Source organism: Myotis myotis, unplaced genomic scaffold, assembly GCF_014108235.1.
Source record: "Myotis myotis isolate mMyoMyo1 unplaced genomic scaffold, mMyoMyo1.p scaffold_m19_p_13, whole genome shotgun sequence".
NCBI lineage: Eukaryota > Metazoa > Chordata > Mammalia > Chiroptera > Vespertilionidae > Myotis > Myotis myotis.
In genome coordinates this window covers 48509273-48531759 of record NW_023416317.1, presented here as the reverse complement: position 1 = coordinate 48531759, position 22487 = coordinate 48509273, and the positions used below count along the sequence as shown (strand labels likewise).

The 22487-nt window shown below is 40.0% G+C and overlaps 1 protein-coding gene and 1 long non-coding RNA gene across 11 annotated transcripts in view; both read right to left on the bottom strand.

Annotated features, from left to right (window-relative positions):
* The window catches only part of GOLGA4 (golgin A4), an 82212-nt gene extending 63422 nt beyond the window's left edge, over window positions 1-18790 (bottom strand). For 3 of the 9 annotated variants that reach the window (XM_036333032.1, XM_036333035.1, XM_036333033.1), the window contains exons 1-3: window positions 18427-18787; window positions 9734-9823; window positions 3118-3216 (exon numbers count right to left, since the gene is read on the bottom strand). In XM_036333032.1, coding sequence (XP_036188925.1) covers window positions 3118-3216; window positions 9734-9823; window positions 18427-18498 — 261 coding nt within the window. In that variant the 5' untranslated portion in view covers window positions 18499-18787. Of the gene's footprint in view, window positions 1-3117; window positions 3217-9733; window positions 9824-18426 lie in introns of all 9 variants that reach the window. The other 6 variants (XR_004971620.1, XR_004971619.1, XR_004971618.1 and 3 more) reach the window with 6 other exon arrangements.
* A 2416-nt stretch (window positions 18791-21206) lies between these two features.
* Window positions 21207-22487, bottom strand: part of LOC118668292 — a 39641-nt gene continuing 38360 nt past the window's right edge. For both annotated transcript variants that reach the window (XR_004971616.1, XR_004971617.1), the window contains exon 5: window positions 21207-21374. This is a non-coding gene — a long non-coding RNA (uncharacterized LOC118668292). The remainder of the gene's footprint in view (window positions 21375-22487) is intronic.

The window sequence follows — 22487 nt, the reverse complement described above, 5'->3', positions numbered from 1 at the left end:
TAAGATATATAGGTTAGAAGGAATAGTGGCAAGAGAGTCCCTATTCTATTTTAAGTAAATTACTTGACACATGATTGTAGTCCACACAAAAAAGCTATTCTACGATTGCTTGAAATATCACCCTATCAAACACAGCATAACATTTAAAAACCTTTCCTCCCTGTGTAATATTTCAGTTTATATGTTATACCATATACGTATCTAAATATATGCAAGACAACTAAGGGAAGTATTGGCCTATGTTTCCCTGAAATTTAAATTAGGAACCTTTAGAAGCAAAATTAGAGATTTTGTCACTACGTGTAATGCCTTCTCTATTTCTGTCCAACAAATGCCCTTTTTTAATGAAGTTTCATTTAACTTGCCTGAAGGACTAACACATTCCCTACATCTGTATTTTCTTCTATTAAGCCTTAATTCCTGTGTATAGTATGTTGATATTTTTATCTTCATATAAACTTATAAAATCTTGGAGAGCAGAAAACCTTGCATTTTCGTCTTGGTCCCAGGACCTAACATCTTGAGGACTGGTAGTACAGGCTCAGTAAATGCTTGTTAAATCCTATACAATTATTTCCTTCAGTGAAAGAAGACCTCTGAAGGCCTTCTCCCACACAGAAGCCTAAAGAACTAGCTCAATACAAGTCAATACTCAACAGTACCAATACTCTCTCCTTGGAGGCAATTCCTAGATACAGGAAAACTCTTCTAAAGTGCATTTAATTTAAAAGCACACACAGGTTCCCTGCCACACTTGTGTTCAATTATGTTTTGTTCAATCTTTGTTCAATATTTATTGGTTGCTGAGCACTAAGGATACAGTAATTTTTAGAATTACAGGTAAAGATACATATTTTTCAAAAAAAAAACTAAATTAAGGAAAAATCAGCAGCTGGTGATTCCCTAATGTAATGAATTAGGCCCTCTCTAAATGTTTATTCTACTATAGGTTATGCTATAGTTTCCCTTTGTTATGTGGGGAAAAATAAGTTTTTATTTGAACAAAACTCAATTTAAATAATATTATAAAGACTTTTAATCTACTTAAATTATTTCTAATGCCTTCATTTAAAATTTTTTAGCATTTCTTTCATGATACACTAGGACTCCATACAAATTACTTTTATATATATATATATTTATTTTTTTTTTATTGATTTTTTACAGAGAGGAAGGGAGAGAGATAGAGAGCCAGAAACATCGATGAGAGAGAAACATCGATCAGCCACCTCCTGCACATCCCCTACTGGGGATGTGCCCGCAACCCAGGCACATGCCCTTGACTGGAATCGAACCTGAGACCCGTCAGTCCGCAGGCCAACGCTCTATCCACTGAGCCAAACCGGCCTCGGCCAAATTACTTTTATATACTTACTAAAGGCCCAGTGCACAAATTCGTGCACAGGTGGGATCCCTCGGCCTGGCCAGCGATTGGGGCCAATCAGGGCCAATCGGGGACGTGAGCAGTTGGCCCGCAGGGGGAGGGGCCATGGGAGGTTGGCTGGCTGTGGGGAGGGGCTGCGGGAGTTTGGCTGTGGGAGTGCACTGACCACCGGGGGCAACTCCTGCGTTGAGCCTCTGCCCCTGGTGGTCAGTGTGTATCATAGCGACCAGTCGACCGGTCATTTGGTCATTCAGTTGTTTGGATGCTTAGGCTTTTGTATATATAGATGGAAGTGGGCCTAGGAGAAGTTCTTCTTTTTTTTTTAAAAAAAAAAAAAAGTCTCTATTGCAGTATCATTTTATTTTTAAACTAGAGGCCTGGTGCACAAGATTTGTGCACTGTGGGGGAGGGGTGTCCCTCAGCCCAGCCTGCTCTCTCGCAGTCCAGGAGCCCTCGGGGGATGTCCGATTGACGGCTTAGGCCTGCTCCCCTAAGCCGGCAGTCAGACATCCTTAGCGCTGCCATGGAGGCAGGAGAGGCTCCCGCCACCGCCACTACACTCACCAGCCGTGAGCCCGGCTTTTAGCTGAGCACCGCTCCCCCTGTGTCAGCGCACTACCACCAGGGCGCAGCTCCTGCGTTGAGCATCTGCCCCCTGATGGGCAGTGCATGTCATAGCAACCAGTCATTCTGCCATTTGGTCGATTTGCATATTAGCCTTTTATTATATAGGATAAGTTGGTAATTTATCTTTAACTGGGATTCCTGTGTCCCTCTCAAACCAGTTTTGAAAATAGTGAGGTGTTATTTGTAACCAGAACCAAGGAAAGGCCTCTTTCCCTGAGACCCAAGCAAAGACATCACCAGAACTCTGAGCTGCTTTCTTTTCTAAAACCAAGGTTAGAATGTACTTTAGGATTGCTAGTGGCTATATACAGACCAAGTCTTTACTGGCTGCAGGGATTAATACAGAAATGTTCCAATTTCATCACCAGCCTAATAAATTAGTTCAACCAATTCTCATTCTTTAAAAAAGCAAAAACAAAAAAAATCAATCCCAGTTCAATGTCCAATTTAACACCAAAAGCTACCTTACTGAGCAAATACCTCTAAATTTTAATTTGCTAAATTAAGAAATTAGATACCTAAAGAAAAAATTCCACTTTCCCAAAATTACATACAAGATTCAAAATTATATGACTTCAGTCAGTTGAAAAATAATGAGATCATTATTTCTTTTCAGATATTTAATAATACACAGAAAACTTGTCCTCTCCCAAAATAAGATGCAATTATTTGTTACTGTAAAATCAACCTACCTACTCAATGTTATTTAATTATGGATTTACACAAAATGCATTTTTCCCCTAAAAATGTGAGTCACATTTCAAAATATTCTTGGCCTACTACCAGGGTTTTCTAACAATGCATACCTTTTTTTAGTCAATGAACAAACATTCCCTAGAAAGAAAACTTAAGAGTTTAGACCAAGTGAAGGTAATCTTCATTACATTAATGAAAAGTGTTATTTTGTTGCTGTTAAAGTGTTACCAGAAAACACACCAGCCATCAGAATTCAGCAATTTACTATGATTTTTTAAAGCAGGGTTAGCAGGGCACTGAAGATGCTTTGAGAGATGGTAAGTGACAAGCAACATGAGATTTGCTTCTAGAATTACCGAATTACTTAGCTTCCCCACAAAGGGAATGCAGAAAGCGGTGGAAGGACTCACCACACTGTCAGCCTGTGTTTTAGGCTGTTTGGAGGAATCCAAAGCAAAGATAGTATACTCAGAGAGAAAAGCAGGCTCTGCTATCATCCCGGCTAGTAGCTGTCTCATTCAGTGTAACAAGCAGATGTATAAAAATAAAACAAATGATGAAAAACAAATCATAAGGGCATGTTGCAAAGTGTTCTCACCACACAGCATGCACAACACTATAATGGCCTTGCAGCACCACTACTACCACCGTCGTTCCACCCCCAAAATAATAAGTTGCTGGGAAAGGTCAGAAATGGAAGAGTTGAACTATTTAGGATCTCAAAGCCCAACTTTAAACAACTTGCTTATTGGCATATAAATAATATATACAACAGGCACCACAGCACAAAATATGTCAGTTGGTATAAGAGTCTATACCAGTGGTTCTCAACCTTCTGGCCCTTTAAATACAGTTCCTCATGTTGCGACCCAACCATAAAATTATTTTCGTTGCTACTCATAACTGTAATGTTGCTACTGTTATGAATCGTAGTGTAAATACCTCTATACAGGATGGTCTTAGGCAACCCCTGTGAAAGTCGTTTGACCGCCAAAGGGGTCACGACCCACAGGTTGAGAACCACTGGTCTATACCAATTGGAACAATACATGATAAAGAACAGAAGCTTTAGCATAAAACAAATACTGTGCCATTCATTTTTATACATTCAAAAACACAGCATGGAAATTTATGGGACGATAAGACACATAAAACTTTGATTTTTTTTTATTTTGATTTTTTTTTTGAGAGAAACACTAATTTCTTGTTCTACTCATCCATGCATTCATTGGTTAATACTGGTTAATTCTTATATGTGCCCTGACTCAGGATCAAAACTGCAATCTTGGTATATCGGGACAATGCTCAAACCAGATGAGCTACCCAGCCAGGGCCAAGACATATAACACTTTAAGTAATCATTTATCTGTACTTATATTCAAAAAAGTTTTCTCCAAGCCTTGGCCAAGTAGGTCAGTTGGTTAGAGCATCGGCCTGCGGGAATCGGGCCGAAACCGGCAGTCCAACATCTGCCAAGGGGTCCCGAGAGGGCGCATGCCAGGCCGAGGGACCCCACCTGTGCACAAATCCATGCACCAGGCCTTTAATGATACATATAAAACTGGTGAAATCTGAATAAGCTCTATGGATGTAAATAATTTACCAATGTCAATTTCCTTGTTTTCACAGTGTTACAAGGTGTTACCTTTGGGAGAAACTGGGTGAAGGGTACACAGGGTCTACCTAAAAAAATTTTTGTAAACTCCTGTGAATCTATGATTATTTCAAAATACATTTTAAAAAATCCTTTGAAACATTAATTTAGCAGTTAATGTGTGTTGTATTATCTATTATGTGATATATAATAAAGAACTTACATCAGAAAATAAATATCTACAGCAGAGTGGAGGGGATCAATGGGGGAAAACAGGGAAACATCTGTAATACTTTCAACAATAAAGATAAATTTTTTAAAAAATAAAATATACAAAAGGAAAAATATAAATATCTGCAAAAGCTTAAGAGCTTACACTTCTCATCTCAGTACTGTAGAGTTATGGGTACTAACTAGAGCCTTTACTAACTCTTCATCTGGTCCTATAATACGAGACCATCTAATAGATAGGGCAAACGTTTTTTAAGGCATTTTTTGTGTGTGTTTATGTTAACTGGTACTCCTTGGGTAGGATTCAAGAACTGACTTTATACTAAATCCTAAAATTTAGTATTAGTACTAAAATATACTATTATGCCTGTTTGGCTCTAGAGAATCATCCAATCCAAGTTTATACTCTTGCTAAAAGTCTACTCCCCTGGGAACTCAACAAGCTTTGAATGAATGTTATTTAAGTTAAAGGCTTATACAAATTTAATTTTTTAAGCTTCCATAATTCATTTTGAAATGAAGTCACTCTTTCCCACACAAGGAAATAATTGCAAATTTAAGAGTATATTGGAAATTTTAAGAGAAAAACACAAAAGCTAATTAATACCCAGTAGAGAAAAACATGTTGACCAAACATTTCAAAAGGTGCTGCCAAACAATTTACACTCTGGCCCCATAGAAAAGCAAAGTACATTAAAATTAGTTCCCACTGACAGCTACATCCCTCCACTTGTCCTTGTCAATTGCTTCTTATGTTCATGAAAGTCCCACCAGCATCAATTCTCAAATATTCCTCCCAATAAAATTCAATCTCAACTCCATCTCTAATTGTTCAAATTCTGATCAAATTGTCCTAAGAATTTAATTTGGCTCTTTCTCACTGAAGCCAACAGTTGAAGTTAGTGACTGAAGTTGTACGTGCCTAAACATTCATGAAGCTACCTAAACACTCATATTAGATGTGTGTTGAAAGCTTTTAATCTATTTCCCATGGCTCTTGCTCTTAGGGGGAAAAAAATTTTTTTCTTTATCTCTATCTCTGTGTTTTGAGTGGGATTATTTAGTATTCTTTTAGAATTCCCTACTTTTCTCTTGAACTGGGACTAATGTGAGTTTTATTTTTACTTATATTTTTACATAATTTTTCTTTCATTAGTAGCATTTCTACTTAGTTCTTTTTCACATCTATCTAGTCCAGTTTTATTTTGGCCTATTTTTCCCCCACAATTTTCTGTTCTTAAGAAAAGTATTAATTCATCTATCTTATTAAAGATACTTGTTTTAAAGTCTTTCCAAATTGCCCTATTTTTTTAATATATTTTTATTAAATTCAGAGAGGATAGGAAGAGGGAGAGAGAGACAGAAACGTCAATGATGAGAGAGAATCACTGATTGGCTGCCTCCTGCATGCTGCCAACTGGGTATCAAGTCGGCAACCCAGGTATGTGCCCTTGACTGGAATCGAACCTGGGACCCTTCAGTCCACAGGCCAACGCTCTATCCACTGAGCCAAACCAGCTAGGGCCAAATTGCTCTATTATTCTAATTTCACCTAGAGTAAATTTATATCCCAATTCCTGTTTTTATTGGCTGCCTTTTTAGCATTTGTTTTAGAATTTTCATTTACAGGCTCATTTTGAGAAAGTATTGTATTTCTCCTTCCTTCTATGCTCATCCTTCCTTATTCCTCAGTCAATCTGATTCCCTAGGCCCCACTTTGGGTGTCCTAACCTATCACAATATACAGGTTATCACAGACTCAATCACTAAGCCTCGATGAGGTTTGGTTCAGTTCTTGATCATGAGGCCTCCCTAGGGACAGAAGCTTCTTATAATAGGCCACAGAGAGCTCTAGGCATCGGTCAGCAAAAGTTTTTTCAACCTCCTTTCACCAGTGCTGGGAGCCCCACTTTAGCCTCTAGCACAGTGATGGCGAACCTATGACACGTGTGTCAGAGGTGACACACGAACTCATTTTTTTGGTTGATTTTTCTTTGTTAAATGGCACTTAAATATATAAAATAAATATCAAAAATATAAGTCTTTGTTTTACTATGGCTGCAAATATCAAAAAATTTCTATATGTGACACGGCACCAGAGTTAAGTTAGGGTTTTTCAAAATGCTGACATGCCGAGTTCAAAAGGTTCGCCATCACTGCTCTAGCATGTAGCCCTAAATCTAACTCTGGCAGCATAGAACCCTTCCATCCTTCTTAACCAGAGTTCAAAGAGAAAATTAAGTCCTAATGCCTGTTTTAAGGCATCTGCTAGCATCCACTGTATATAATGAATTAATGTGTCTCCTATGAATTAATGTCTCCTAGTAGGTAAGGGACCCTAAAAAATTTAGTAGCTCAGGAAGTATATATCTCTCTGCCTTAAAGAGGAGGTTCTGTTTCTGTCTTCCAAACATTGGTATATATATAGCTGCTAGTTTCAGCATTTACTATTTTTTTAATATATTTTTATTGATTTCAGAGAGGAAGGGAGAAAGAGAGAGAGAGAGAAATATAAATGATGAGAGAGCATCATCAACTGGCTGCCTTCTGAACTCCCCTTGATGGAGCCCCCAACCCAGGCATGTATCCTGACCAGGAATCGAATTGTGTGTGACCTCCTGGTTCACAGGTTGACACTCAACCACTGAGCCACACCAGCCGGGCCGGATGCTATTTCTTGAGTTAGACTTACAACTCAAGAATTTGAGTACAAAATTTTTAGTATTAAAATTTAGAAATGAGAGATAAATTTTTTTAAAACTTTAAAACAAACAAAAACATAACCTATTGTAAAGAATGATCAAATATCCCTTTCAGAAAGGATTATTTTGTAAAAGATATATTCACTTAAAACATTTTAAAGCATTCTGATAAATCCTTTTTTAAAATAGTAGTAATCAAGTTATTTTCAGGGTTTCAACTGTACTGTATGTAAATCAATAAACTACTATATTATCAACCAATATCCTGGGTATAAGAATGATACCATTAACACTGATGGTAAAAACAGTATTGGTACTGCAACTTTCATTCACATTGGTTACATCTATAAACTTAAACTAAGTTCAATACCATTAAACTTAAAATCATAAAGAAATGCAAATTTGCAAGTAATGCACAAAAAATGAGATCTCAAAGAAAACTATGCACACTTTATACTTTTTAAAAATATGTTTTTATTAATTATAGAATGAGAGGAAGGGAGTGGGATAGAGAGATAGAAACATCAATCAGCTGCCTCCTGCATGCCCCCTACTGGGATTCGAGCTTGCAACCCAGACATGTACCTTGACTGGGAATCGATCTGGTGACTTCTTGGTTCATGGGTCAATGCTCAACCACTGAACTACACTGACTGGGCCATACTTTATACTTTTATACATCTTTGTCAGATCATTTCAATATATGCACCAATATATGCACAGTATATATGTCATTAAGTTTTAATGCAAAAACTATATTATCAAGTGTTTATTTTGCTATCAACATATACTAAATAAAAGTTTTAAAATATTTGTTTTGAAGTAACCTTCAAGACAATATCTTTCCAATTTTTAAATTTGCCTATGACCTAGCTATCCCATTCTTAGAAATCTATCCTACAGAATAATAGCATTATAAATGTGTGTGTAAAATGCTCAGTACAGTACTACCTCTAATAACTAAGATATTCAAGAGAACAAAGTAAGCGCTATGGACTGAATGTTTGTTCCCCCAAAAATTGATAATTGAAGCCCTAATCCTCAATGTAATGGTAGAGCCTTTGGGAGGTAGGGATAGATGCTGTCAAAAATTCCTCATGATGGAAAAATGCCCTGGCCGGTTTGGCTCAGTTAATAGAGCGTCCACCTTGGGACTGAAGGGTCCCAGGTTCGATTCTGGTCAAGGACACATGCCCAGGTTTCGGGCTCGATCCCCAGTAGGGGGAGTGCAGGAGGCACCCGATCAATGATTTTCTCGCATCACTGATGTTTTTATATCTCTCATTCTCTCCCTTCCTCTCTAAAATCAATAAAAAATAAATAAAAAAGAAAGAAAGAGACATGAGCTGCCCCTCTCCCAATTCTCCCACACCTCCACCTTTCCCTGGGTACATGCACCAAGGAAAGGTCATGCTAGGATATAATAATAAGATAGCTGTCTGCAAACCAGAAAGAGGGCCCTCACCACAGAATCTGCTGGCACCTTGATCTTGGACTACCCAGGGGCACGTGCAGGAGGCAACCAATCAATGTGTCTCTCTCACATCAATCTTTCTCTCTCCCCTTCCTCCCTTCCTTCTACTCTTTCTGAAAAGCAATGGAAAAAATATCCTCATGTAAGGATGAACAACAAAAACAAAACAAAAAAAACATACAATAGAAAGTACACGTAAGTGGTACTATAAAGAGAAGGAAAGAAGCAAATACCAAAAAGTCAGTAATCTTTTTGGGGGAAAGCACTGTAGCTGACACTGTCCTTTTCTAGACCTGAGGGGTGGTTACATGGGGATTTACTTTGTAATAATTCATTGATTTGTGCATTTATGATTTACCTTTTCTGTTATCTGTGTCAAACTTCACAAAAAGTTAAAAGGTTGAAAAAAATCTAAGCTGAGCTATGGTGCCAGGTGCAAGTCACATGGAATGAGTAAAGTTACTTTCACAGTTTCCAATCACTAGCTTGAAACTATAGGACTCTTCCCCATATAATGCAATTGAACGAATTGTTATCAAATTATTCTAAAAACTTCAAATATTAAATTTAGAGCATATTATACTCTCTAATTAAGATTCTCAAAAGAAAAAAAACATTCTCAAAGAAAACACACTTTACAAAAACCTAACTACTATTTGCAAAAAAAGAATACCGCCCGGCTAATGTGGGTCAGTGGTTGAGCACTGACCCAGGAACCAAGAGGTCACCAATTCGATTCCTGGTCAGGGCACATGCCCCGGTTGTGGGCTTAATGCCCAGTGGGGGCCATGCAGGAGGCAGCCAATCAATGACTTCCTCTCTCATCAATGTTTCTATCTCTCTATCCCTCTCCCTTCCTCTCTCTCTAAAAATCAATAAAAATATATTTTTTAAAAATAAAAAAGAATATGCCTCAGAATTAAAAATTGAACTGTCAAAATAATTTTGTTATCAACAGTAGCATTACATTTTAAATTAATAAGCTTCTTGTGAGAGATTTATTAAAGAAGAAACTTAAGACTTACCTCTCTATTGGGTGTACCTTCATCAAATTGCTCTGTAAATGAAGACGTCCTGCTCCTGGTTCCTGTTGGTGTTGAAGAATTGGAGGAAGCCTAGATTTAAAAATTATTGCACAAATTAGAAAGACATTGACTGGTACACTATGTGCTGAGTAGACATTCTCTCAATCCATGATCAAAGAACCCAGGAAAAGGAAAAGAGCAAAAACATGAAAACAGGAAAGGATAACTAACACATACCAACTAAGAAACCCAGGCTACCTACTGGGTCCTTGGTCTGACTCTGCTAGCAACTAGAATTATGATCTTAGCTAAATTAGCTTTTTCAGGGATATATGTACTCATCTGTAAAATAAGGTTGTGATGGTAAAATAAGATGGTAGTATTAAAGGAAACTAAAACCAGTTGAGGAGTATATGAATACTCTCTGTATTATCTTTGCAACTTTCCTATAAGTTAAAATTATTCCAAAACAAAAGGTTCATTTAGCCCTGGCCCATGTGGCTCAGCTGGTTGGGAGTTGTCCGGTGCACCAGGAGGTTGTCAGTTAGATCTCCAGTCAGGGCTCATGCCCCATTGTGGGCTCCATCCCCGGTGCCAGTGCCGGGTCGGGGGCATACAGGAGGCAGCCCATATTTCACTCTCTCCGTCTCCCTTCCTCTCTCTCTCTTTAAAAATCAATAAAATTATTCTTTAAAAAAAAAAAGTTCATTAAAAAAAAATGAGATTGTCAATTCCATCTTTAAAGTGCCTTCCAGCTCTAATATGCAATACTATGCAATGCACAGGTAAGCATCTCTCTGGTAAAGGGCCTTGCTTTGAGCCTACCTTACACACCACAGCTAGATACTGAGAGGCCAGTCCATTTATTTTTTTTCACTAACTAAAAAGTTATTTTTTTATTTTTTTTTATCATTATTGTTGAAATGATTACATGCCCTCTATTTCCCCAATTGACCTCTTCTACTCCGTCACCCCACCTCAGGCCTTCATCACTCTACTGTCAGTGTCCCTAAGAGCCTGTATATGCATACAAGTTCTTTATCTGATCTCTTCCCACCTACCCATCCTCCCCTGCTTTCCTTATGAGGTTCCACAGTCTGTTCTGTGCTTCTATGTCTCTGCTCAGAATGTCCACAAGAGGGTACTATTGCAACTCCAAATTAATTTCTATAATAAAAGCATAATATGCTAATTAGACCGTATGTCCTTCCAGACGACCTTCCAAACGAAGCCGCACCAGCAGGGCCAAAGTAGAGGCAGCTGCCGCTGCCGTGGTGGGGGCCGAGACCCTTGCACAAATTTCATGCATCGGGCCTCTAGTACAAAATAATATTGAATGTAAACAGTAATTGCAAGATAAAATTTTAAAATAAGTAAATTTTTTTAAAAGACAGGTGTCCAGCCCTAACCGGTTTGGCTCAGTGGATGGAGCCTTGGCCTTCGGACTGAAGGGTCCCGGGTTCAATTCTGGCCAATGGCATGTACCTTGGTTGCGAGCACATCCCCAGTGGGGTGTGCAGGAGGCAGCTGATCGATGTTTCTAACTCTCTATCCCTCTCCCTTCCTCTCTGTAAAAAATCAATAAAATATTAAAAAAAAAAAAGACAGCTGTCCAATAAATGGTGTTGGGACAAATGACCATCTATATGACGGGAGAGAGACACCAATCAGATCCTCACTATATTTTTGAGGGCTATGTGTCCTCATCTATAAAATATTAAGCTATATTAAAGCTTTAAATGATCTTTAAAGATTAAAATATAAAAGAATATGTGAGTATATTTCTATAATCTCTGAATAGGACAAAGATTTTTATGTCAAAAGCAGAAATCAAAAAGAACAGTTTAATTGGGAGGAGTGGGAAACTATAAAAAAAAATGACAAAAATTTAATATCCTTTTTTTTCCTAAACAGCTCTTATAACTCCCTAAGTTAAAACTCAGAAAACCACTGACCCAGTCTTCTTTGCATAGAGGGCAGGTGATCTGGGCCAGACTCCACCGAAAAACACACCCACATGAGTCATAAGTGAGTGATGTGAGGAAATAAACATTCAAAACTAAAGTTCACCAGCTGAAGAATATGGGGACGGCTTCATGTAGTTGTACACAGGAGCTGTGCAGTGGAAGACTCAATGCTGCTGCCCAGCTGAGGCAGCTGCAACATTCTTCTTAGTGCAGTCCCCACGTACAGCTGGACACAGCAATCAGCCCAGACTTTCAGGCCATCCTGGAAATCTGTAAGCTACCAAATATTCTTTAATAAATTCCTTTCTGCTTAACTAGCTTACAACTAAATATTCCAACACACACACTTTCTAAAAGATGAACAACAACAAAATCAACAAGTGATAGATGAAATTAGCTATATGCAGAAGTTACCTTAAGAAATAAGATATCCTTTCCCAGGATAAAAACTGAAACAGTAACATCTTAACATTTTAAACAAGAAAATGTTTGAATGTGAAATGAAGCTAAAGCCTAACCAATGTCTTAAATGTCTAGAAAATGTATGACTAGAAATCAATATTGTGCTTAGAAAATGGGAATGGAAAGCAGTCACTGGATAGTGTTTACCCAGGACTGAGACTAAAATGAAAATGTTCAGAGCACTTCAGAAATAGTTTTCACTGAAATTGAGAGAAATTCAATAAATCCTTCCTACACCCAGAGCCATAAATTTCAAATCATGCCCACTTCAAAGGCTGTGGATACTTCAAAGGCTGCCACTATGAGAGGGAGGAGCTCCATTTCTATCTACTTTTAAATGGTCATATCTAATATCTCCTTTAATAAAAGGACCACTGAGGGGGGAGACAAAAAGAGAGGAAAATAACTAGAAAATTACTACAAGACTAGAAGGAATAGCTCTTAACTTCTCTGCTGTGATCCCATCATCTCCAAGTAATCTTTGCCTTAATAATTCAGCTTTCCAATTGCCCAGGTGCCAGAAAGGGCTACTCCAGACAGTGACCTCCCAATCACTTGAAAAGTATACCACCACTGTGAGTTTTAAAAAATTGGCACTAATACCTTAACTAATAAAGAATTTTTAAAAAAAATTTTTTTAAAAATTGGCACTATGTCTTTTTACCATGGCCACATGTGAGCCTAATCAGTAACTGAGAGCCTCTTCAGCTCTGGATAAACTAGCAAAATCAAATGTTGGGATTTATAAATTTGAAGACAAGGCTCTAAAATACACTAGCCTCAGAAAAGTAGTACCACCTGGCAAAGTTTGGCCTGATAACTTGTAAGTCTTCCTCTGGAGTTGCAAGAGTACAGATCACATGAAAGAATGGATGTGACTACAAAGTATAAAACATGCATGAAAAACTAACTGTACTTGAGCATTTATCCCAAGGTCCTGGATCCTTAATGGGTTATCCTCACTTCAAAATATAAAAGGATTTAGATTCGTTCAAAATAAATTTGGTCTAATTAGTTTTATAACCATGAGAAATTTGACCACAAATTTCTAGGCTATTTGTCAAGAAGCCTGATGGTTATATACAAGCTCACAATTAATATTTGTATTGCCAACTGACTATTATTATTATTATAACTAAGGCCCCAACTTCAGTATAAGAAAAACCATTTTAGTCTGCAGTACGTAGAATTCTAAGATGATCCCAAATGACCCTTGCAATGTGAGTCTGATGAGATATCATTCCCCTGATTATCTGACCCTACATAGCAAAAGGGATTTTATAGGTATATTTAAGGTTATCAATCAGTTGACTTTGAATTAATTAAAAGAAGATTATCTTGATGGGCCCAACCTAATCACACAAATCCTTCAAGTATGAGTCCAGAGTGCAAAGGCAGAGGCAGAAAGCAGAGAGATGCAATCCTGCTGTCCTGGAGAAAGCAAATGCCTATGGGGGCCAAATGGCAAGGAACTTTGGGCAGCTCTTAGCAACTGAAAGTGGTCCCCTTCAACAATCAGCAAAAAATAAGGACCTCAGTCCTACAACCACAAAGGACTAAATTCTACCACAACCATCTGAGCATGGAAGAGGACCCGAAACTCCAGATGAGAACACAGTCTGGACGACACCCTGATTTAGCCTTGTGAGATCCAGAGAACCGGGTCAGACTATGCCAGACTTCTGACATACAGAATGTGAAATAATAACTGGGTTATTAGACACTACGGTTGTAATTTGTTGGGCAACATTAGAAAACTAATAGTCACCTTTAGAAATAATAAGGCTTAAATGCCTTGTCAGTATATACTATGACTTTTCATTATCCATCAAGACTCTACTCAGATGTCACCATGACTGACCCTTTCCCAAAATGCCTTCTTACTAGTATACGCTGCCACAACAGCCTGTGAACACTACCACCATGCTAGGAGTACATGTCCCTCAATCCCATGGTAGAGAAACTACATCTATCCTTCAAGGCAAATGTAACACCCAGCATAGCACCTTAGCAGGCTCTAGTAAATAACTAAGTGCTCTATAATTACAAAAGCTTCCAAATACTTATATCTTTTGATCCTCACAACCAATCTGAAAGGTAAGTGGGGCAGATAGTATCTCATCCCCAATTCCTGATGAGAAAATAAGAAGTCAGAATGCTTATGTGGCTTGTCCACGGTGCATACTGCAAGATCTGGGTTAGCACACAGGTCTTCTGATACCCTTATCCACTTCCCCGGTATTCTATAGATCAGTTTCTCAATTTTTTCCCCACTGGGACTCACAGTTAAAATTTTTAACAAATTAAAAAGAAACCACTCCACACAGACACCTCTAAAACAAAAGTTTTATAGAACCTTAATCTTTATGATATAAGATGCCATATTTTCTGACCTAATTTATTCCTTCATTAAAATAGAAAAAAGCTAATCCCAACCCACTTGAACTGCTTTTACCTTTTTATAAAAAGGATATACCAAAATATTTCTCCAGAAATACTAAGATTCAGCCCGGCCAGCATGGCTCTCAGTGGTTGAGCATCGACCTATGAACCAGTATGTCACGGTTCCATTAGTTCAGGGCACATGCCTGAGTTGCAAGCAATCCCCAGCAGGGACGGTGTGCAGGAGGCAGCCAATCGATGATTCTCTCTCATCACTGATGTTTCTATCTCTCCCTCTCCCTTCCTCTCTGAAATCAATTTTTAAAAAGTGTGTTTTTTTAAGTAAAATAATAAAAATGGAAAGACTAGAAATTTTCTAAAATCAAGGGAAAATGAGAATATTCAAAGATCTGTTTAACTAACAATGAATAAAGGTTTGGAATTAGACACAGATTAGGGAGAAATACATTCAACCCCACCTGAGGGAAAATTTTCAACCTAGACCAGTAACAAATAAATCCTCTTGAGTGGAAAAAAAGGCCTTTCACACCCTATTAAATTCTTGAGGGCATGGTGCCTTCAACACAAAATAATTTATAGCCAAAAATGAAGAAATGATAATATACAAATTCAAGAGCCTTTGCTTAAGAAAACAAGAATTTGTGTAATCTGCTGCAAAAGGACTGTCATCAAAAAAGGTTTTTTGTTTTCTTTTTCAATTCATGCATGCAATAAATTCTTAACTCTAAAAACAATAATCCAGAACTACTCATCTTAAAGGGTTCTGAATAGATAAAAATCTGAGGCCAGAACAGAATCCAATTTCTATCAGTAGTTGATCAGTAATGATTTCCTTTTGCAGTTTGGAGATTATATATATTATCAAATGGGAATGTTTTCAATCTTTTGTACACAAAATGATTTTATTTGATCCTGATGCACCATCTCATCAGAGGCAGCAATCTATGGAAACTGGAAACTCTAACATGTTAGCTTGAAACTAGCTTTTTTACTACTATTCTAAAAACAACCACTTTTTACTACAGCATAAAAGCAATTAATTTTCATAAAGAAAAACTAACATTACAAATAAGAAAAAGAATACTTATCTCACCAGCACCTTTGCGCATATCCTTCCTAAACTATTGTCACTGTTTGTATGTAAATATACTTATATACATATTTTTCCCCACAAAACTGGGATCATATGTTGCTTTTTTTTTTTAATCCTCACCCGAGGATATTTTCCATTGATTTTTAGAGAGAGTTTAAAGAGAGGTAAAGACAGAGAGGAATATCGATGTGAGAAAGACACATCGACTGGATGCTTCCTGCAGGAGCCCAAACCAGGGCTTGGGCTGGGAGGAGCCTGCAACCAAGGTATGTGCCCTTAATCGAAATTGAACCCAGGACCCTTTGGTCCACAGGGAGACACTCTATCCACTGAGCCAAACCAGCTAGGGCAGGGGTGGGCAAGCTTTTTGACTCGAGGGCCACAATGGGTTCTTAAACTGGACCGGAGGGCCGGAACAAAAGCATGGATGGAGTGTTTGTGTGAACTAATATAAATTCAAAGTAAACATCATTACATAAAAGGGTACGGTCTTTTTTTTTTTTAGTTTTATTCATTTCAAACAGGCCGGATCTGGCCCACGGGGCGTAGTTTGCCCACGGCTGAGCTAGGGCCATATGTTGCTCTTTAATCTGTCTCTTAAAACAAGTATCTCTGCATGTTAATACTTTTCTGTAGGCTCTCACACTAGCTGTGTGATATTGGGCAACTTACCTCTTTGGGTCTCACTCCTTCATCTATAAAAGATTATCTTCCTCATAGGTTTATGAACAATTAAATAAAATAATCCGTGTGCTGCCGAAACCGGTTTGGCTCAGTGGATAGAGCGTCGGCCTGTGGACTGAAAGGTCCCAGGTTCGATTCCGGTCAAGGGCATGTACCTGGGTTGCGGGCACATCCCCAGTAGGAGGTGTGCGGGAGGCAGCTGACCGATGTTTCTCTCTCATCGATGTTTCTAACTCTCTATCTCTCTCCCTTCCTCTCTGTAAAAAATCAATAAAATATATTAAAAAATAAAATAAAATAATCCGTGTAAAATAGTAAACAAAATGCTTGGCACATAGTAAGAACCCAATAAATGTAGGTATTTTTAAAGGCTGCATAACTGACTAACTGATACAACTTTCTATTTCTACTGAACAGTTTCAGCCAATTTTTATGTATTAAAAAATTGAAATGAAAATCCATGTGGCTAAATCTTTAGCCCATCCTAAATTTTCTTGGACTAAATTTCTAGAGATGGAATCCTGGATCAATGATATTTTACACTTTCCCAAATGTAAACACCTCGTGACATTCACTAACATGACCACTTCCCTACATTCTTCATTGTTTCTTTTTTTTTTCTTTTTTTTTTTTAAATATATATTTTATTGATTTTTTTACAGAGAGGAAGGGAGAGGGAGAGAGAGTTAGAAATATCGATGAGAGAGAAACATCAATCAGCTGCCTCCTGCACACTCCCCACTGGGGATGTGCCCGCAACCCAGGTACATGCCCTTGACCGGAATCGAACCTGGGACCCCTGAGTCCGCAGGCCGACGCTCCATCCACCGAGCCAAACCAGCTAGGGCCATTGTTTCTTAAGTAACTGTGTTTTGTAAAGTCAGAAAAGGCCGCAGTACATGGTACTACTTAAATTTTAGTCACTATGTACATTTTACATGAGAATGAACAAGCCATCACTGTCCTGCTGGCCTGTTCCAATGTGTTTCAAGCACTGTTTTACCCTACACAAGCCTTAAATTTAAGAGAACATCAACTTCATAGTTCAGAACAAACTCAATGCAATACATAGTAGTGCCTAGTTGTTTGATTTAACAGCTGTTAGCTACATAAGATACATGTTATACGTGTATTATAAATGCCGAATTCGTCAAAACTCAGTCTTCCTTGCAAAAATTAAAATTGAGAGAGAAATTTGCTCCATCTGTTGAGCTTCAGAAAGGCTGGGGAGAAATTTTAGCAGAAGCGGCTCCTCTTCACTGTGGAGACCAGGTTCCCTTGGTGCTAAGGGGATGGTTCCTTTCGATTAACACGCCCCCCTTTTCCGGGAAGCTGTCACCTCAAACCGAAGCCACAGCCTTCGTGAAAAATAAACGTAACAAGACGCTCGAAGCAGCAGCAGCAGCAGCCAGGCGGTGGCCAGGCACCAGCCCGGCCGGGCCTCCGGGTCAGCCCCTCCGCCCGCCCGGGATCAACCAAGTTATGCGAAGTGACTAACTCGTGACCGCACCGGGCGCTGGAGCCCGGCCACGCCGCCGCCTCGCTCGGGTCCCGGCGCTCCTGCAAGCAGCCTGGCCCGGAGTGGCCGGACCCCTGGCCCTCACCCCGGCCCCGGGTTGGGGAATCACACTTCCATCTCGGGTCAGGAGTCCTGCGGGATCCTGGCCCCTCGGAGAGGGGACTTCAGCCCAGAGGTCAGCGACGGCAAAGGGGCCAGGGTTTCCCACGCCGCCCTCGCCCCTGCGACGGGTCTCGGCTGGGTGGGGGCACCTTGGAGATGGGTTCAAACTCCTGCAAGTCCAGAGCCCCTCTCGCTTATTCTCAGGCCGGGGGCGGGCATGGGGGACGGGAAGGGGGGTAACTCTAACAGAGGTCAGCGATCGGGACGGATCCGGCCACCCCTACCCACTCTCCTGAACCGAGACCCGGGTCAGGAATCATTCCCAGTCCCGGGTGGGCAGGGGGCGGGGGAGGGGGACATCCTCGGGTTAGAGGTCAAGGGTCACAGAAGAACCGCGCCTCCTGTCAGCCCGGAGCCGGTGTCGAGGGGTATGGGCACGGGGGGAGCGAGGCAGCCATAGTACCTGAGTGAAGGCCAGCGCCTGCTGGGACTGCTGCTGCTCCTCGCTGACCTTTTGCTTCAGTTTCTTGAACATGGCGCAGCGTGGGGGTGGTCCTGAGTGTGAATGAGACCTGAGGGGCGAGTGCCCAGGAAGACCCAGCCGCGGCAGCGACGCCGGCTTCTCTACACGCGGGACCGCGGGGGCCGGGCCTGGCCGCCTACTCCCTGGGCTCGGGGCCGGTTCGGACTCTCGTCCTGCGGGTGTTGGCGTCGCCGCCGCCGCGTGTCTTTCTTCTGGGTGCCCCTGGCTGGCCTCGGCCCCCCATCCAGCCCCGACAGCGGCGGCGGCGGCGGCGACAACGGCAGCAGGTGAACTGGGTGCCCAAGGCGCCTGCGCGGCCGACGTGGAGCTCGCCCGGGGAGCGTGTACGGAGCGCCATAGGGGACAAGCACAGGCGCGCTCGGGTGTCGCTCCGAACGCGGGAGCGTGTTCGCGGGAGAACCCGGGTTCGGTGCGGCCACCGCCAATGCGCGTGGAGATGCGCTCAGAGCGGGGCCTGGGCGCGCACCGGGTTGGGCGGAGCGGGCGCTACTTGTGTCCTTGAGCGGGGCTGGCGGGCCCGCGGCTGCGAACCACGTGTGTGAGCGTTGAGGTGGGAGAGGGGCGATCGGGGAACCTGCTGCGGGCTCTGAAGGACAGTGCACTTGTGTTCCGTATTCATGGTTAGGATTTTGTGTCTTCGGTGCCTAGTACTCCTCCTGTTCCCCAGAAAACTATTCTGCAAACACTGAATTTCACTGTGTAAGGAAGTCTTAAACAAAAATTTAAAACCTGAGGTTCAGAGAAGTTAAGAATCTCACTGAAAGTAGCACAGCTTGGACATAGTAGAGGCAGCATTTGAACCCAGAACCTTCGCGGCTTTAGAGCCCATAGCCACCCCACCACCACGCTGCCTCTGGGTCCCTTACTGCAGAGGCAGAGACTCGCATTAATATTGTTTCTCTATTTTTCAACTCTCCGCTCCCAAACGATCTACCGATTGATAGCATTGATTCTTTCTTGATTGCAAAAAATATATATATATATGTATTTTATTTTCTACCTATATAATCAGAGGGTTATCCTCAAATGTGGAAGTGCTACAGCTGTGTTGTTCATATGCCAGATTTGCCAACATTTGTATAGGATGGGACACACACACACACACACACACACACACACACACACGGGCTGTAACAAGTACCAGAGATCCAGAATAGATAGAAATATTTGTATTACTACATACACTGTGTTAATGTACTTCATTAGAACAATTTAAAACATATTATGTTTTTGTATTTACTTTTGCAAAAGAACACACTATGGCATATAAATTAAAGTTATAAAACCATTGGAAACCTCCCATGAAAGAAAGATCTGCGCCGAAACCAGTTTGGCTCAGTGGATGGAGCGTCGGCCTGCGGACTGAAGGGTCCCGGGTTCGATTCCGGTCAGGGGCATGTGCCTGGGTTGCGGGCACATCCCCGGTGGGAGATGTGCAGGGGGCAGCTGATCGATGTTTCTCTCTCGTCGATGGCTCTGGCTCTCTATCTCTCTCCCTTCCAGTCTGTAAAAAAGCAATAAAATATATTTAAAAAAAAAAAAAAAGAAAGAAAGATCTGCACATCAGTGCCTAAACTTAGATGATGACTCTCCCAGGAGTTTAGCCAATTTTTCAGCCTGAGGCTTTTTTTTTTTTTTTGCCTTCTGTTAACAGGTTTATTTTTTTATTTTTTTTATTGCTTAAAATATTACAAAGAGAAGTACATTTGTCTCCTTTTTTTCCCCCTTGACCTTCCCCTAGTCTCCCCTGCCCCCCAGTGTCTTGTGTCCATTGGTTATACTTATATACATGCATACAAGTCCTTTGGTTGATCTCTTACCACCACCCCACAACCCTCCCCAGGCTTCCCATTGTAGTTTGACAGTCTGTTTAATGCTGCTCTGCCTCTGTATCTATTTTTGTTCATCAGTTTACAATGGTCTTTAAATAATTTTTTATATCTTTGTATATATATAAATATATATATAATTGATTTCAGAGAGGGAGAGAGATAGAAACATCAATGATGACAGAGAATCATTGATCGGCTGCCTCCTACATGCCTCCCACTGGGGATCGAGCCCACAACCCAGGCATGTGCTCTTAACTGGAATCAAACCTGGAACCCTTCATTCCACAGGCCCACGCTCTATCCACTGAGCCAAACCACCTAGAGGTCTATCTTTGTTTTCTATTGAATACCCCTTGTAGGCAGAAAGTAAGCAAACTAGGGGAAAGTGAAGGGCTGCATTATTATTGCTATTGCCCATGGTACGCACAAAGTAAAAGAGCAAAAAATGACTTTCCCAGAGTCATCTGATCCGTGGCAGAACTGGAAGCCAACCTGAGACCTTCTTGCCCTTTTCCTGGCCTCCAACTGAAATATATTTAACACTCCCTTTTCTTCTGAGACATGCCCTGCTTAATTTTTTAACAGTTTTATGATTGTTTACATGACAAGCCTAGGGCTGTTTACACAGCTGATGACAACAGTTTAATGAGAAAAATCATTTGAAGGGAAAACCCAACACTGGGCTGAGAAAAAAAAATCTAATTTCAAGAATGAGGCTTCTGGAAAACTACAAGGTTGATGAAATGGAGGGAGAAGGTGTCAAATTCCTTGCTCCTTACTAAGGACTTGATAATCAGATTCCTGAATAAACAAACATTTGAATAGAGTGTTTGTGTTGTTAAAAAATAAAACAAAACAGCACTTGCCTCATATTCAAGATGTGTGGGTGGGTTCCCCCAAAGTGGAAAGACTGGGTAGTGGAATGAATAAGCACATACACATTAAACTCATCTGCCTGCGTGCAAATCCCGGTTTTGCCATTTATTATTTCTGAGATGGGGGAAATCACTTAACTTCGTCATATTTCAGTTTCATCTGCAAAAAGAAGACATGTCATTGTATCCATCGTAAACTTCCTGTGAGGATTAAATGAGCATTTGGTTAATAAGTTGGTATCATGGAAGAAAAAAAAAGTTGAAGTAATTTCTCACACCTGAAAAATTACTAGAAGAAAACATGGGAGGATTTACTTTATAATCTTAGGTGCTCAGGGCCCTTCTAAGTATAATACAAACTCCAGAAACCATTACAAAGAACATAGTTCAATTCATTATCTAATCTAAATGTTTTTTTAATTCTGCGTGTCAAAAATGCTATAAATATAATGAAATATTGTGCAATTCATTGCTCTATTGTAATCACATGACAACAGGAATAAATGTGGGAGCAAAAATGGCAAGCAAAAGAAAGTATACTACATGATTTCATGTAGGCAAAATTAGTGGAAGTGTTAGAAGTCAAGGAAAATATTGTCTTGATGTATAGGGAAGGCATAGAAATGGGGATGGGGATTGAGGGTACCTGCCAGTAGGTAGTATTGTGTCTTACTGCCAATTGTATTCTGTCTTTGTCATTGGTGGTGATTACAAAGATATGTTTGAAATATTTATTTCCTGATTGTGGTAGTAGGTATACAGACCCAAACATGTGTTAAAACTCACAGATCTGTACATGGGAAGTAAGATTTATTTTTACTGTATGTAAATTGTAAAGTAATAGTTTACCATGAAAACAAAGAAATAGGCACAAAATACAAAAAAGAATGCATTAGCTCTATGCATACAAATATAGGGAAATCTCAAGATTTTTTGTTAAGAGAGAAATCAAATGCAGTGTATATAGCATGCTACTGTTAGTGTGATTAAAAATGCTGATTTTTTTAACTTTAAAAATGGCAATTTCATATGGTTCAATAAATGTACCTTCTAGTATATAATGCTTTCAACAATAAAGATTTTTAAAAAATCAAAAAATGTATGTATGTAGATTTGTAAACACACAGATATTACAGAATATATCTAGAAAAACACATAAGAAACCAGTGAAGTGGTTGCATCAGTGAAGGGCACTAGGCCGCTGGAAGTATCAGCATTGAGATTCACTTTTGTGTCCTTTTTATCTTTTTAATTTGTTGGAGAGGAGAATTCC